At 31.8% G+C, this 18,174-nt stretch overlaps 1 protein-coding gene and 2 long non-coding RNA genes across 3 annotated transcripts; 2 read left to right on the plus strand and 1 right to left on the minus strand.

The window, feature by feature from the left end:
- The first annotated feature begins 4,085 nt into the window (after window positions 1–4,085).
- On the plus strand, window positions 4,086–4,894 carry LOC112534122. Its single transcript, XR_003078434.2, has 2 exons — window positions 4,086–4,207; window positions 4,538–4,894. It is a non-coding gene; the product is annotated as an uncharacterized LOC112534122 (long non-coding RNA).
- A 1,042-nt stretch (window positions 4,895–5,936) lies between these two features.
- Window positions 5,937–8,968, minus strand: LOC8274161 (receptor-like protein 7). The gene is given in 3 exon segments (XM_025156719.2): window positions 5,937–6,733; window positions 6,736–7,595; window positions 7,598–8,968. Coding segments are annotated over 3 exon segments (2,952 nt in total). The 5' UTR covers window positions 8,961–8,968; the 3' UTR covers window positions 5,937–6,004.
- Window positions 8,969–15,890: 6,922 nt separating this feature from the next.
- Window positions 15,891–16,651, plus strand: LOC125369500. Its single transcript, XR_007215216.1, has 2 exons — window positions 15,891–16,179; window positions 16,354–16,651. It is a non-coding gene; the product is annotated as an uncharacterized LOC125369500 (long non-coding RNA).
- The last annotated feature ends 1,523 nt before the right edge of the window (window positions 16,652–18,174 follow it).

Below are 18,174 nucleotides of genomic sequence, written 5' to 3' on the forward strand. Positions count from 1 at the left end.
GCCATAGATAGCCTTCTTTAGCTTACATATCCGGAAAGTATCTGAGGTTGACTTATGTCCAGGAGGTAGACTCATGTAAACTTCCTCTTTTAAATTGTCTCGTAGGAAGGCGTTCTTGACATCCATTTGGAATAGATTCCAGCCATGATTGATTGCTATTGAGAGAAGGATTCTGACCGTATTCATTTTGGCCACTGGAGCAAATGTCTCTTGATTGTCAACTCCAGAGGTTTGAGTGAAGCCTCGGGCTACAAGTCTGGCCTTGTATCTCTTAATGGTTCCATCACTATTGTACTTGATCTTGTAAATCCATTTGCATCCCATAGGTTTTTTATTTTGAGGAAGAGGAACAATACTCCATGTATCATTTTTTTTTCTAGGGCAAGAAGTTCTTCTTCCATAGCCTTACACCATTTAGGGTCGGTGTTGGCTTTGTAGAAATTTGTGGGTTCAGTGTGATTTGAGATCTGGCAAAGATAGTTACAATATTGGTTAGATAAGACATTATAGGAGATGAACTTCTGAATAGGATATGTTACCGTATGAGACACATGGTCTCTAAATTTTACAGGTGGTCTGGATTGACGAGTGGATCTTCTCAAGGTAATTTCTTCTTCTTCTTGATGTTGAGTTTCTCCTCCTAAAGGAAGTGGCCTTGAGACAGGAGGTGATTCCACCTGAAACTGATGATCCTGATCAGAGCTGCTAAGAGGTAAATCAGAGTTAAGCGGAAATAATGACTGACAGGGTTTGTGAGTGAAGTCACCACTGATAGGATTGGTGAAGTAGGGGTTAGTCTCGACAAAAGTGAGGTCACGAGAAACATAGGTTTTGTGAGTCAAGAGATCATAACATTTGTACCCTTTTTCAGTGGAGGAATATCCTAGGAAGAGAGTTTTGACAAAACTTTTATCGAGTTTATATTGGCATTTGACATGCACATAGCAGGTACAGCCAAACACCCTAAGGTGGCCAAATTTTATTTTTCGGCCCTTGAGGATCTCTAGGGGGCTCATATTTTTTAAAATGACAGAGGATAAACGATTGATGAGATAGCCAACGGTTAAGAGGGCATCCGACCGAAAAATAGAAAGGACGTTATTTTAGAAAAAAAAGTGCGAGTGACATTGAGAAGATGTCTATTTTTATATTCAGAAACACCATTTTATTCAGGAGTATTAACACATGTGGTTTGATGTAAAATTCCATGTTGTTTAAAAAAGGTGGAGAAATTTTGATTTATGTATTCCGTACCATTGTCAAAGCGAAAGATTTTTAAATTTGCATTATACTGAGTTTTGATGAAATTAAAAAATTCTTGGAAGTGTGAAAAAACTTCATTTTTTTTCTTTTAATAAATAGATCCAGGTGGTGCGAGAGTAATCGTCGATAAAGGTAACAAAGTATCTAAAATGATTATATGCAGTTATAGGAGCAGGTCCCCAAACATCTGAATATATTAGATCAAAAATATTTTCAGACATGCTAGATGATAATGAAAAAGGTAATCGAGAGTGTTTATAAAATTTACACACATCACAATTACTAGAGTTCAATTATAACAAAATAATTTATTTAAAACATTGTCGGAAGGATGCCCAAATCTTTGATGCATTAGCATGTCTTGGGTGGAATTGGTCGAAACAAAACATTTCTTGGGAGGATTATGAAGATAATAAAGGCTATTTTCTAGGTGTCCTTCACCAATCGTCTTCTCGGAAACTCGATCCTGAAATATAACTGAAGATGGTGAGAAAATAACGTTACCGTTTAAATCATGAGTTATTTTGCCAACAGATAAGAGGTTAGATTTAAAATCAGGCAGGAAGAAAATATTTGTAAGATTGGAATTAAATAGATTAGTGGTGCCATATCCTTGAATTTTGGCTTTGTTTCCATTGGCAACTATCACATGTTGGGGATCCCTTATAGAATTAATTTTGTAATTTTGTGGGATCCCAAGTCATGTGATCTGTTGCTCCAGAGTCAATAATCCAGGCTTGTTGACAGGATTTAGTAATTTTTTGAACTGAATTTAAAATGGTTTGAACCGAACCTGTCCCATCAAGCTGGGAAGACCCGAACCTATGGGGTTGTTGAACCAAGGCCTGAAGTTGGGCCAGAATTTCTGTTATGTGGGCCTGGTTGAGCTGCTGGGCCTAGGCCGTTATGTGGGACTGGGGCTTGAGCTGACTGGTTGCGGCCGATGGAGTCGGATGGGCCTGTTGGCCCAATTGAGCGGGCTAAGGACAAGTTGGACTGGACCCAGTGGAGTGGGCTTGAAATACAAATAGGCTAGTCTCAATCCGAGTCAGGTCAACATATTGCCGGGTCAGGAATTCGGGTCGGATGGTGGGTCAGGTCGAAAGCCATTCAAACCCATTATAAACTTCTCTTAATTCTTTCCCTAACCCTAACTCTTCTTTCTCGACATGTAGGCTCTCCTTTCGGCCGCCAACACCTCTATTTTCTTCTCTCCCCCCTCGCCTCACACCGGCGCCTTCCCCTCCCCCCCGAGACGGCCTCATGTGCGGGTGAAGGAACCAGCATCCATCGCGGGAGTGACCCTGCCTTTGGCAGTGGTCACAATGAGCAATGGTGCCTGGTCCTCCTTGCTGTTGGGTCATGTCTCTTCGGGAGTTGTAGGCGTGGTTGTCATTGAGATTCGAAGGGGGGGTTCATGGGGTTTCTTCGTGTTTCTTCGCGTTGAACACTAGCAATACCTCGTCGATTTTCGGAAGGTCAGACGCAAGGAGAATCTGCGATCTCAAGCTTTCACAGCTTGAGTCCAGACCTCCAAGGTAAGTATACACAAGATCCTGTTCTGATCTTTTTTGTATTTCATCTGGATCGTTTGAAGGCGAAAGATAATTCTACAACTCTTCCTACTTTATAAGTATATCTGTTGCGTTTTGAGAGGAACTTTTTGTTCCCTGATTGATTTAGGATAACTCTTATTTTAGTCTGAAAATGTGAGTGAAATTGTGTTGATGACCGTAAAGACTCTGCATTTTTTTCCAAATTAATTTTGACTCGACTTTTGCTTTGTCCCTGTGATATATCCCAGTTTTTTTTCTGTCGCTAAGGGCAAAATATACTGTTTTTGACCATTCGAAGTAATTGGAATTTCCTTTGAGTGTGATGTTGGTTAGTTTGTTATTTTGAGACATGGCTGGATGAGAAAGGATTTTTAGGTAAGTGATGAGCACAAATTAAATCTGCTCTGATACCATATGAAAAGAAGAACAATGAAGAATGTTGTGAAAAGAACTACTATGTGTATTTTGTATATGTGAATTCTGAGTTCTTTACAAGAAGATGATAGGTATATATACATGATTTGTTTGATTGAGAAATCTATTTTAACAGTTGCCTAACGACTCTTTCTACTAAGGGTATGGGTTGAAGTGACATTTTCTGCTGTGCAGGAAAGGTTGCTCCTTTTATCCTGAGGTCTGTGATGATAGGTCTGCACAAGCAACTTAGCTTGTGCAGCCTCGGAGACCTCAGCTTTTGCTTCTGACTTTCTTCTTTCTTCAACAGTTAAATATAACACACCACAAAACAAGAAGCATTAAATCTATTATATTATTCAAGAACCAACAACACGGCCAACAATGAGATACTTAGCTTCAAACTTCTTTTCCCAATCATTAAGAGCACCCATTTCCTTTTCAGTGAGGCCGTCCAGAGAAGGAGAGATATCTTTATTGTTCTTACTCATCTTTGCAAGAGCACTCATATATGTTTGTATAATTAAATCAGAAAAAAAAGCTTTGAAATTCATGAGGAGTTGCAGTGATTCAAAGTCATCTCAATATTTTTTATGTATGCTAATGTTAGTGTGAGGTGTTTTTCGCTGCATATTTCATTGACATATTCAACTATAAGTGCAGTAGTATTATATTTTTCTCAATATCTTCATATTTTGAATCATTCAAATGCATATATAGTGCCATAGTCTAACACGTTTTCAATAAACAAAAAGAAATTATTAGGAATTTAAGAAAAAATTATGAATTACATGAAAGCTAATTTATTTCTTTGAATTCCTTGCTGATTATTTCTATAAATATGAGCAACAAGAACCCAAAAGTAATGTGGCCAATTGTCCTGTCCAGAATGAAAGCCTTTAGCATGGTATGCCTTGTTTTGGCTACAATTCTTGTTCTCTCCTCCTCTTCAACTGTTGCTCGACGATTACTTGGTGAGTGAAACCCATATAAAGATTTTGGATTTTATGATCATGTCTCTTACATGTAAGCCGTAATCTTATGAATTATGGACTACAAGAATCAGGTTTTTCACTTTAATTCTTTTGCGACGCTTTCACCAAACGCAAGCGTCGCTAAATCTGCAGTATGTGCACATACACTACGACCGGCATATAAATTAACGTCACTATAAGTATGCACGCCTGATGTGTAGCTTTGGCGATGCTTTTTCCTTCATCTTCACTTATTTATTGAGATTTTCCCGTTAATTATTATTCTTTTCTATAATGGATTTGATGTGGCTGCTGTTATTAATATTACAGAATATCATTGCCGGCCGACAGGAAACCCAGCGCAATCCAGTGGACGCCATTCACCTAGTGTGCCTAGTCCACCATTATCCTGCGAGAAAGGTAGTGACGTCCCAGCGCCTTGTCCAAAGGGTTGCTAGACCAACACAAGTCGAAATTTAGAAACACCTGATGCTTACTCTCCTGCCAATTATATAAGACAATTACACAAGAAAATTAGACAGATAAAAAGAAATTTTTACAATGATGTGTGTTCAGTGTTGGTAAACATGTTATTGATCAGCTTGCAACCTCGTCTGTAGTAGATTATCATGTAACCCCTTTGCTGGAGGTTAGACAATTAATAATACAAGTTCTTAATGTCTGGCATGTGATGAAACGTTAGTTTTTCTGCTTTCTCATGTAAGAGTTTAGTCCTAGCATAATTCTTTTTGCAGTCATTCTCATCAGGAATCTTGAAACGGAGAATGGCCATTAATCTCTAAATTGAAGTTGTCAGGAATCTTGAAATTAATATCTAAATTCAAGCTGTCACGTTACCATATTAAAGAACAGATAATCAATATATATGCACCTTCAACATTCTCCTGAGCAAGAGATTTAGCAATCAGTTGCATTTACGATTAATTTCCCTTTTTAAGTAGATATACCAAATGTATTCTAAAATTATTGTTCAAGCAAAGATTTGATAAATCACATTGTTTTAAATGCTTACTCAATCTTAAAAGTCTTGTACTAATAGCAAATTGGATTGTGGGCACTCCCTCTATTTCCAAAATAAGTAATAAATGATTGGTTCATTCATATCCGATCACAAGAATATGTAGTTCAGGTTTCGAAAATATTATATGATGTATGTGTTTTTTTTCTTTTCTAAGTAAAATGACAAAGATCTGTTAGAAGGTGCATTTGAACATCCCTAATAGGGAGGCACAAAAACTAAAACTGCAGGCTAACAGGATACCCAGCGCAGACATATGGACGCCTTCTCCACCTAATGCGCCTTGTGCTCAATTGTCCTGCGAGAAACATAGCTAGTTCCGGCGCCATGTCCAGTCGCGGGTTGCTAGGCCTTCTATGTATCATACGAATATCATCGTTAAACGGAACTAATTTAGCGTCGATTAGTTTTGATTAGGTTTATTTTGTGACAAATCACAATATATAGTTTGCACCATTAGCAATTTAAGGTATTGGAGCTGACATATCACTGATACTGATGATATAGCACTGATATATATATATAAATATATATATATATATATATTCTAATTACTAATTCTCATTCTTCATTTCAGGATTCCTAATGAGAATGACAGCAAAATAATTGTGAAGGCATTCTCCTTAAAGCCATCCTCTTTTAGAACTCCATGTTTCAGACAAGAGAAGAGTAGTGCATAAAAAATAAAAAAATAAAAAGACAGATATAATACAATTTATGATACTAAATTCTAGGTTTACAAGTTTGCAAAAGAAGAATCAAGTTCTCCATATTTCACATAAAGTACGTCTAACTTTAAGTTGCCAGTTTGCAAAAGTATTGACGAGCCATTCATTCTTTTCTGTGTCAAGAATGCACCCAATGACTACTCCTATCACCAATCCACTTGCATACCCAAACAGCACAACCTTCCACCCAAATTCCAAAGGAAATTCTGAGCCTTGATCTTGTTCAAAGTTTGAAGGTGCTAATGTTGACGCCTCAGAAAACCCACATTTTTTTGACAAAGGGTTGCCACACAATCCTGGATTTGCATCAAATGAATTGTTTTCAAATGTATCGAACTGGTTTCCCCGCGGTACTGGTCCTGTGAGGTTATTATCAGAAACATTAAAGAAAGCAAGGAAGCTGAGCTGCGCCAGCTTCATTGGGATCTCTCCTGACAGTTGATTTCGCGAAAGATCCAAAGCTTCAAGCTCTTTCATGCTCCCCAAGGATGGGGGAATTTGACCAGTGAGAATGTTGTTTGATAGGTTTAGCAACTGAACTTCTCGTAGATTCCCTATCACTTCAGGGATTCTTCCTTCAAACCTATTACTTGAGAAATTGATGACTGCAAAGAACTTCAGGATTCTTTCATATGTTGTCTCTCTGCCTTTGTTTGTGATTGTAATTGAGTAACTGAAATGGTTGGACCATGAATAATCAAGTACTTGGAAACTTATGTCCACTTCTATATACTTTAACTGATCTTGATCGATACTTTTTTCATGGCAGTCCATTTCTGAAAGTACTCAAATGGCAACTCCCCTGTAAAAGTATTGTCGGAGAGATCAATGATTTGCAACTGAGGGAAGTCGAAATTGGTTTCAGGTTTCCCTACTACACCAACCAACCTATTGGATCTCAAAATCAGAACCCTGAGTTGTGGAAGAAGACCCGCCCAAGAAGGGAAGACATCGTATATCTGATTGTTCCCAAGATTGAGCATCTCTAGCTTGGTACAATTGGCTAATGATCTCGGTAGCTTCCCTTCTAATTTATTATGACTGAAATCCATCATCCTCACTTTACATTCACTCTCAAATCTATCAGGAATGGTGCCAGAGAAGTTGTTGCTTCGAAGATCCATCACTAACACGAAGTTACTGAAGTTTCCTAAGCATCGTGGAAGAGAGCCACTCAAGTTGTTTCTTGACAAATCAAGAGTCAAAACTGAAGTCAGGTTGCAAAACATTGGTGAGATTTCTCCGGTCAGGCTGTTCTGAGAGATTATATAGATGGAGATGGAAGGAGGTGGGATTGGAAGTGGCCCTTCAAGATTGTTGGCCGAGAGATTTAGGACATGTAAATTTTTCCATGGAAGAACATTAAAGGGTCGCTCAAAACCTGTCAGAAAATTGGAAGCCAGATTCAGAATTATAAGGCTTTCGGTACCCAAATCTGTTATCCAATCTGGTATGAGTCCCTGAATTTCGTTCTGAGATAGGTCTAGATGCTCCAGGTCATCATTTTCGCCACGCAAGAAGAATGGAAACTCGCTTAGATTACATGAATTCAATCCAAGCGTTTTAAATCTGTGGACGGTAATATTAATAGGAGGACTGCTAATCAGAGACAAATGGTTTCTGATAGTTGGAGACTAACCAGGTTTTTTGATTTAAGAAATAAGTCAAATTTCAAAGTCCCACTGAGGTTATTGGAGTGTAGCTCAAGAACCTGAAGACTTGGAAGCTCAAAAATAGACTCTGGAATTGGACCCTGTAATTCATTTGCTGCAAGCTGAAGCTCCAATAATGCGGTAAGATTTCCTAGCCAAGATGGAACTTGACCAGTCAATTTATTCGAATAAAGCCTCAAGTAAATGAGTTTGGTCATGTTTCCAACAGAAGAAGGGATGTTTCCGTGTGAATTGGTCTGAGCCAAATTTAAAAAATAGAGATTGGTCAAGTTACCAAGCCAATACAAAGTGCCAGGGCTGAAATTATTAAAGGAAAGTGACAGATAAGTGAGTTGGAGAAGGTTTCCAAAGGAAGAAGGGATCTTGCCTGAGAAGTTATTATAAGAAAGATCCAGAAAATTCAAGTTACCAAGATCACCAATTGAAGGTGGTATTGGTCCCCCAAAACGGCATGAACCGGCAACAAAACTACTTAATAATTTAAGGTTGCCAATTGAATGTGGTAGCTGACCAGAGAAATTTGTGCCTTCGAGCCACAACGCCTCAAGAGAGCTACCCACCTGAAATTCTGGTAAATACCCAGTGAGATCTGGATTTAATCGCACAATAAGAATGCGAAGGTTGGGCAATTGGAAGATTTTGACAGGAAACTCACCCTGTAATTTACAGTCTCTAAGAAGGAGAGAAGACAAAAAAGATAAGTTTGCCAAGCTCTGAGGTACTTCAGAAGAAATGGTGACCCCATTTAGATGAAGCTGGGACAAATGGGCTAATTTTTCAACTAGATCTTTCAGACTTGGATTTTGGAGCTTTAACGGATTGTCCGAAAGATCAAGAGAAACCAACTTGGAAAGCTCAAGGACTTGTATTGGAATTTGGTTAGAAAAATTAGAGAGAGAGAGATTCAAGTATGTCAAACTTGACAGAGTTCTAATCTCAGAAGGAATTGTAGAAGCATTGAAGTTGTTATCGGCAAGGTTAAGGCTTGTAAGGTAAATAAGGCGAAAAATGGTGCTACTAGAATTGATAGAACCATAGAGGCAGCTGCTTGAAAGGTCAAGAGCAATGACGTGACCTGTGTTGTTATTGCATTCGATACCACCCCATGAGCAGCAATTGTTCATATCTCCTTGGAGACTCCAGGAGGATAGCTTGGCAGACGGATCACAAGCAAAGTTGTCAACGACAAGGCTTTCCTTGAACTGCCATAAGGCCGATCTCTCATCATCATGGCATATGGAAGAAGAGTAGCAGCAACCTATGGAATGAATCAATAACAGCAAAAAGGATAAGAGATGCAAAGATGGTGCCATTTTTTCTAACTCACCTTTTACTTGGATTTTTAGATATGCAGTTAAAACTAGACATATATATATATATATATATATATATATTTGGACATATATGCTTAATTTTTGACAGGTAGAATTTTTATTTTAACATGTGTATTATTCTTATCATATAGAAATTAAGTTTATGTATAATTTTATAATTTTTTCTATTAATTTATTAATTAATAATTTACATTCCTAATTAATCACTAACATTAATTCTAAAAAATAATACATTTATTATATTTTAACTTTATATATATTAACTAATAAGTATTTTTAAAATTTATTAAAAAAATAAATAATAATCCTAAAAGTAGTAATATCAATTATAATATTAAGTTATATAATACTAAAATTAATTAATTAATATTTTTAAAATAATTTTTATATTATTATACTGATAAAGTTTTAAAATTTTAAAAATTAAAAATATGTAAAAATAGTTAGTTTGCTATTATTTATTAAAATATTATAAACTAATAGTAAATATTAAAATTTTATTAAATTGTATTTATCATCTTAATTTTATAATCAAAATAATAATAACGATTATGCAACGCACGGATAAACGATTAATTATTTTAATTCTAATAATTTTATCTAAAAGTATAAATATTTTGAAAATTTTAACAATTTCACTTAATTAATAATTTCAACCAAAATTGATTAACATGCCACATGACACAAGACACATACTTATATTAACTTTTTAAGATGCAAGAGATAAATTCCGCCTCATTTTTCACTTTTATAACTAAAACTTTTATTTTTAATTATGGTTAAAAAAAATAGTTTAAATGATTTAAACCTATACACTAAATAACTTTACTTAATGGACTAAAGGAGGAACTCTTCGTAGAATTCTCTGTTATTTTTTAATCTATTTGATGAAAGAATGATTTTAGGCTTAATAAATTATAATATTAATCGACCATTTAATTTAAACTAAAAAAAATTATGTCTTAAGGTTGTGAGATAATAAGATTTTAAATATATTTTGGTAATATTGAGATTATAGTATTAATAATATACAGCTAAATTCATGAATTTATGATCACTGACGTGGCAATTGTTTTTTAATGATATTTTCTGCTGAAGAAGAGGAGGTTTTCCTCCCTATAAATAAGTGGGAAGAGCATGAAGCAACTCATTCAGTGAAATTAAATATATCCAGAATGAAGGCAATTCGCATAGTATGTATTGTGTTGGTCTTGGCCACAGCAATTCTTACTTTCCACTGCTCCTCCATTTTCGCTCGACAATTAACTAGTGAGAGTTGCGGTGCAAATCCTCAAACTCCTCCAACAACATGCAACGGAAATAATCACGTACCACCGCGATGTCCGCCGGGGATCTTTTCATGCTAGCCCTGACGATCAAAGTTCAATTTTCTTCAACAAAAATGTTTGTTAATCAAGAACGTATCTGCAGCTCCTTCTTTTCCGGTGTTTGCAGCCTTGTTATTTTTAATATATATGCATGTAATGAATCCAATATTCTGAGACTCAATCAGCATATATTTGCAAATAAAAAGTAATTAATTACTTATAAATGCTTGTAAGACTTTCGTTAATGCAAAATAAACGCTACCCAATGCCTTGTTTTGCAGTTGTATTCAAAACTTAAACATGGTTCCTATATATCATGTTTACTAAACATGCTTCCACAATTTCACTATTCACCACTGAGATGTTATAATCAAATCTACATGTAATTACTACTTTTTCTTTTAGAAAAAAAAAAAAGATTGTTGAAGTAAAACTTTAATAAAATATAAACCGATGGTTATGAAGTGAATAATAAATGGTACTTAAGAGTATGATAATCATCATATTTTCATAATCATGTGAGAACATCTAAAATATGTTGAAAGAAATATACAAGTGACGTTGGAGTAAGTATTGAATTCTTAGCCTAGTGGTTAAGGGTGAGGTACCAATAATCTAAAGATGATGGGTTCAAATCCTACCACTTTCTAGAAATTTCTTTATAGAGGATATATATGAACAAGCGTTAGCTAAGTGTAAGATCAGATTAGGAAATAAATTAAATATCTAGAGTAGTAACTACTCCTCGTGCAGGATATATATGTAAACAAAGGGGATGAACTTAGTTTAATAATATATGCATTGCTCCATTTGAATAAAATCTTAAATTCGAATTTACCATTTCCATTTATAACTCAAAAAAAATTGCTCAAATTATAATATTCAATCTCAAATTCTTATACTTCCATAAACCCACGATTTAGGTAAGTTCCTACAGGGAAAACAAATGGTTGATATAACATCATTTGTAATATGTAATGGAAAAGATGGATTTTTTATTTTATTACATTACATCAATTTAATTTTAAATATAGTAAATATCAAGTTTTGCTTTAGATCCTTTACTGAAATAAAATAATAAAATTAGAAATACATAAAATCAAAACATATATACTAGTTTTCACTATATGAAATAAAAATATAAACTGATTAACTAAAAATCTACACTGATTTCTTGTAATATTCCGCTCAGACTATATAATTTATTTTGAAAAAGAAAAACAACATTCTCCACCCTTCTAAAAACTCTTTAAGGAAAAATACTCACGAAAGGGTTTCCCAAAAAAGTCCTTCAATGCAGGAAATTGACAGGTGCATAATCCAACCCATTGCCACGAAAATACAGAGAAAGGAGTGGAGAACATCCCAGCAAACTCCAGTCCCTCGCTTGCGAGTCATGTGTTTCATGTCATTATCAGGAGAAGCGATATTAACGTTTTGACTAGAGAATGCACCTTGGACGATTTAACACAAACTTTAAAGATGAATGTGAAATGAGAAGGGAAAATTCAAAATAATCTATGCTAAACTAGTCACAGGCAGATATCACTCTTATTTTCTTGCAATATAGTCTCATTTTTCTTTTTTAATTCAAATAAATTTTTTTTAAGAAATTTTTGAAAGCAGATGCCCGAGTCTATCTAGAAATGAAGACAAAGGCCTATTTATCAGTGCTGTCCACAGCAGTTTTTCTATAATTATTTCAACATGTCTTTCTTTTATAAGTCCGATATTCAATAGTTGATGTGATATAAAGTTTATTTAGTGCTCAAGCTAGAAAATAATTTAAAAACTTATATATAAATTCATGAATTAGCTCATAAATTAAAATATTAATAAATAAATACCTGTGCCCCAAGTTAGTCAAGGTGTTCAGTCTTCGCAAGGCACTCAGCTGGCTCAACAATAATTGATTTCAATCTGTAAAAGTTGAGATGGATGCCTAACTTCTGAGTCTTTTCTTCTTTTATTTATTATTATTTTTTTAATTTGGTAGAAAAATTCTTGATGATTATAGTTAAATCGCTTCGTTTTAAATGCTTATTCAACTTTAAAAATCTTGTAATGATAGCATACTGGATTCTCAGAGGCTAAACATTACTCCATTTTTCTTAAATTAAGTGAAAAGTGATTAGTTTATTATGTAGTTTAAATTTCGAAAACATCATATAATGGGTTCTTTTATCTAAATAAAATGTCAAAGACCCATTAGAAGGTGGATTTAAACATCTCTTAATTTTTTTTTTTTTTTTAAAAAGCTTCCAAATTCATGGGGAGTTGCAGTAATTCAAACTCATCTCAATATTTTTATGTATGCTAATGTTAGTGTGAGGTATTCTTTTATTCTAAATTTAATAAAATTATTTTATTATTTATTATATAAAATCTAACGAGTCTAATTATTATTATTATTATTCACGTGCAAAGTTATGTATATAAATAAGAATATATATATATTGAAATAAATTATAAATTTTTTTTATAATAACTAATAAATAAGTGATACGTATATATAAATATTTTATATTTTAATACTAAACAACAAACACATCATTAATTATTTTAAACTAATATTCATCTTATATAAATAAGAATATACAACTAAAAAAAAAAGAATTATTTTGGCCCTTAATATTTGACCCGAGACACAAGCATGCCCCTAAACTAAAAGTGACCTGGCATCTGTGTGGGACACCATATAACAGTAAAATATAACATGTTTGTCTTTATTATCTAAATGTAACAGTAAATTAAGTAATCAGTGAGATAATCTCTCAATCAAGTGCCACCACTGCTTAAACTAAACCAGTTACATTTCAGAATCAACTAACTAATTTTTACATGTGCTTTTTAGTTCTTCACAAATTTGGATTCATTTCCTCATTAAATCTCTATGTTTTAATCTTTCTTTTTTATTTAATTGTCATTAATTCATGAAATTTCTGTATAATGGAGCAAACACAAATTCTCAAAATCCCTAAAAATATCCCTTCTAATATAATTATTAATTATTATACATCAAACAGGAAAAAGAAAAAGACAGTAAAAGAAGATAAAATGAAAGAAAGAAAATTAATCCCTGATAATAAATCTACCCATATAAAAATCAGATCTATTACGTGCAATTAAAATTAAGCACAGATCATATAGATATTTCACTTTATTTACCGTACCATGCTAAAAACAAATAAACAAACCACAATCGAAGATAAATAAGCAAGTGATTTTAATAAAAAAAAAAATTTTCCAGTAAATTATATTTATAGTCATTAAATTTTACGTTTTATAATAAAATAGTATCAAATTTTCAATTTGTAACGAAATGGTTACTAAATTTTATTTTTAATATGTAATTTACCTTCTAAATATACTGAAAAAATTCACTGGTGTTATTAAAATTAAAGCTTAATAACCATTTAATCATAAATTATAGATTTTGTATTTTTTATTATAAAGTATAAAATTTGGTGATCGCTAACGTAATTTTTTTTTTTTTTGCATAGATTTATCTTGATAAAAGATAGCAATATGAGAAAACTGCAAGTTGCAAATTTTGAAACTTTAACTCTAAACATTCAAACTTTTAAAAGTGTTGTTTTAGATATTTTCTCTTTGGACAAGGCTCATATAATAGATAAGAGAAGGCTAAGGTTGCTTGTCTAAAAAAATGATTTTCACAGTTAAATATCAGTTTTTTTTAATTATAATTTTAAAAATATAAAATATTATTCTTTTAATTTATCTTAAAAAAATTATTATAAGTAAATTTAAATTTCAATTATTATAAATAAATAATAAAATTCTGAGTTTGAAATTTCTTTATTTCTCGTGGCCTTTACATTAGAGTGAGAAAATCAGCCACGTCGAGCTAATTGACCATATGTGACATTCATTAATGCTGTGTCAATGAACAAAACAATAATAACCCTCTTTGTTCCTTTAACATATGGAAATTTGATATACATATAAAATAGGACTATTATAATAAATTTTTATTTCTAATTTTAAGATATATAAATATTTTTATAATTTTAGCTAATTGATAAAATCGATCAAAATTAATTAAGATTAGATATTAATATAAACAAACTAATATTAATTCTAAAATACAAAGGATATACTTTGTTAGATTGACAATTAAGATATTAATGTAATAATATCAGTGTAATGTGGAAATAACAGAGGAGCATATCTCTTTTTTCCATATCTTAATGGAGGGGTAATATCTCTTTTTCTCATATCAATGTAATAAATTATTTTAATATTATATTCACTTTTTCACTCAATTAGTCATTAATGTGGTCCTTCGGTTGGTGATCAAAATGCCGTGGCCTTTGAGCTACGAGATGAGATATTTTTAATAGCATATTGGGATAGTAATAAAATGAATGGTAGAATTAATTTTATTTTAATTATAAAATTTTAATTTATTTTATTTTAACTGTAATTTTTTTTTAATTTAGTTATTTCATAAGTAAGAGATTAAAATATGATAAAAATAACTAACAAGAAAATTATAATTAAAAAAATATAACATGATAATTTTCTATTGGTAAGATAAAAAAATTGTAATCAAAATTAAAATTGGATGGCTGAAATGAAACAAATTAAATTTTTACAATTAAATAATATTAAATATAAAATTTAATAATAATTTATATCATTATTTCGATATTGAGACATACTATATGCATCATTCTCTTTCTAATACCGGTCTACTTTACTTCTATGTTTAAATACCATACATTTATAATTATATTAAAGTCCATTTATTTAAATTTATATATTAAAGCGATTTTCAATTTGTGAGTTCTTCTATAAATTTGTTTTTATTATACACTTACAAAAAAAATTATATTATAAAAATATGTTTACTATTGTAAATTTAATGATTTATAAAACATACTATTTTTTTCATAATCATAAAATTTATTACTAAATTATGAAAAATAACAATTTTTTCATATTTTTCTCAAATATAATAATTTTTTGTAAGTATTACAATTTGTAAAAAAATAAATGACATTATAAAAGAATAATTACTTTTGTTAAACTTAATGATTTACAAAAAAGTTAATAAATTTATAAAAAATATTAATTTTTCTCATAATCGTAAAATTTATTGTTAAATTATAAATAATAACAATCTTCTTTATACTTTTTCTAAATTATAATAATTTCTTATAAATCTCACCACTTGACAAAAATACAATTACTTTTATAAAATTTTAATGATTTATGAAGTGTTTTTATAGAATTTATTGCTAAATTATAAAAAATAATAACATATATCTCTCGTAAATTATAATAACTTCTTATAAATTTTCAAAATGTATGAAAATTTGAAACTATGTTAATTACTTTAATAACCCTTATTGTATTCAGTAATATGTAATTACAGAACATAATTATAAATTATTAGTTATGTAAAATAAATTACTTGTCAAAATACTATTAGTTGTTTAGTGCATAGAAAATGTAAACAAAGTAAGCTATAGAATTTAGCTAAAAATAAATAGTGGCAGAATATATCTATAAGTCACTCTAACTTGCAAAAGAAAAGAAGAAAAAAACTATACGTAGCTCTCAACTCAATAGTTAGCTCTCACCGCAGATCTATAATTTACAGCTAAACGGTATTAGCATTATTAATTCATGATTATGTGATCACTGACGTGTTCTAATTATATTTTCTGCTGAAGAAGAAGAAGAAGAGGTTTTCCTCCCTATAAATAACTGCAAACATATACTGGAACAGAAATATATTAAATCCAGAATGAAGGCAATTAGCATAGTATGTATGCTCTTGGTCTTGGCCACAACAAATCTTGCTTTCCATAGCTCCTCCACTTTCGCTCGACAATTAACTGGTGAGACCACTTACTTGGTTCGCATAAGCAAAGCTCGTTCTTTCTTTATATATCAAATCACTTGCTGTGCTTATAGAACGTCAAAATGGTGATGTAAAACTTTATAAGTTTTCTTTTGATTGATTGCCCTTTAATTAATCACTGCTGATATATTATATTATATTATCTCTGTAGTGTCTTGCGGAAGTCCAGGGGTTTCCACTCAATCGCTTGAAAGACGTGGAACTCCTCCAGCACCATGCAATGGAGATGATCCCGTACCACCGCCATGTCCACCAGGGATTATTTCATGCTAGCCCTAATCATCAAAGTTCAACTTTCTTAAAGAAAAATGTTAGTTTATCTGCAGCTCCTTCCTTCCGGTGTTCTCAGCCTTGTTATTTCATATATATATGTATATGCATGTAAGCAGTCCAATATTCTGAGACGCAATATGCATATATTTGCAAATAAAAAGTAATTATTTTATAAATGCTTGTAAGATTTTCGTTAATGCAAAACAAATGCTACCCATTGCCTTGTTTTCCAGTTGTATTCAAAATGTAAACATTATTCTTATATGTCATATTTACTGAATATGATCTATCGAGTACCTACAATTTGACTATTAGTTTCAATCCTCGATTGAAATGTCATAATCAAACTCTAAAATAAAATATTAATAAATATATCAACCGTTATTATGAAGTGACTAACAGATTTTATTTTTTCAATAATAAGAGATATTATTTTACTAATTAATTAAATGCTTTTAAGCCAAACTACCCAAAGCTAATAGACTACCCTTTTACACCCCGAAAGAAAAGGACTCCTATTATTGACTTATTTATATGTGAAAAAACTCCAAAATTTCGATTACATTCAGAATTGAATCAACTCAGAACTAAAATGAAGGAGAATCATACAGAGAAAAGCAACGAAATCATTACTCCTATACACAGCAGGTTTTGCCAATTGATCCACTACAACATTAGATTCTCTAAGGACATGAGAGATGGTAGAGCTTGAGCACAAGGCGATGAGCCTTTGTATTTTGTGCGGTGTGTTTCAGAACATCAAAGGGCAGGAGGGAATCGAAGCATGTGTCCACCTCACAGTATTTTTATAATCTGACTCAATATGGACCGCCCTATTAACAAGTATGTTGAAGGAGTTGGACAGCTCTGGGGCTTTGAGGACAGCCTTCAGTTCGGCTTCATTAGATTCTGCAGGTTTGATAGGGCAGGAGAAGACTGCAATGAACTCCCCATTATGGTTTCACAATTATAGATATTACTTAAAAGTATGATAAATCATAGTTTCATAGACACGTTAGAAAATCTATATAGTTTGAAAGAGTTATATAAGAGGAATTAGAGTAAGTATTTCTCTTCTTTTTAATTTTGTGCAGGATATATATGTGAACAAAAAGGATGAATAAAAATTTCGCTCAAATACACCCACCCGCTTAGCTTGACAATAGATGTATTTTAATTTTAAGCAAGGTATTAAAAATTTGAATATCCTTCCCTTATCTATAATTCAAAAAGAATTTCTCAAATTATAATATTCAATCCCAACTTTTTATACTTCTATAAAACCTATGATTTAATTACTACACGAAGAAAATGGTTGATATAACCTAATTTGTAATATATAATGGAAAATATGGATTTGATTAAAAATATATTAAATATTAAACTTATTTTGCTTTAAAAATTTATGGTCCATTAAACTTTCAATGAAACAAAAAATATTGAAACACATAAAATTAATAGAGTATATAAATGAAATGGTAAATATCTCTAGCTTAACGAAGATTCTGATTTTAAACATTAGATATGCATCAAACTTAAAACCTATTCTAATTTCTTGTAATATTCCGTTCTAGTAAAAGAAAATTTAAGAAAAGAAAAAGAAGAAAGAAAGCAATAAAACTATTTTCCACCTTCTAAAATCCCTAACACTATGCATGACAATAAAGAAAAAAGAGAAGAGGAAGGTAATATAAAAGAA

Source organism: Ricinus communis, chromosome 3, assembly GCF_019578655.1.
Source record: "Ricinus communis isolate WT05 ecotype wild-type chromosome 3, ASM1957865v1, whole genome shotgun sequence".
Lineage (NCBI taxonomy): Eukaryota > Viridiplantae > Streptophyta > Magnoliopsida > Malpighiales > Euphorbiaceae > Ricinus > Ricinus communis.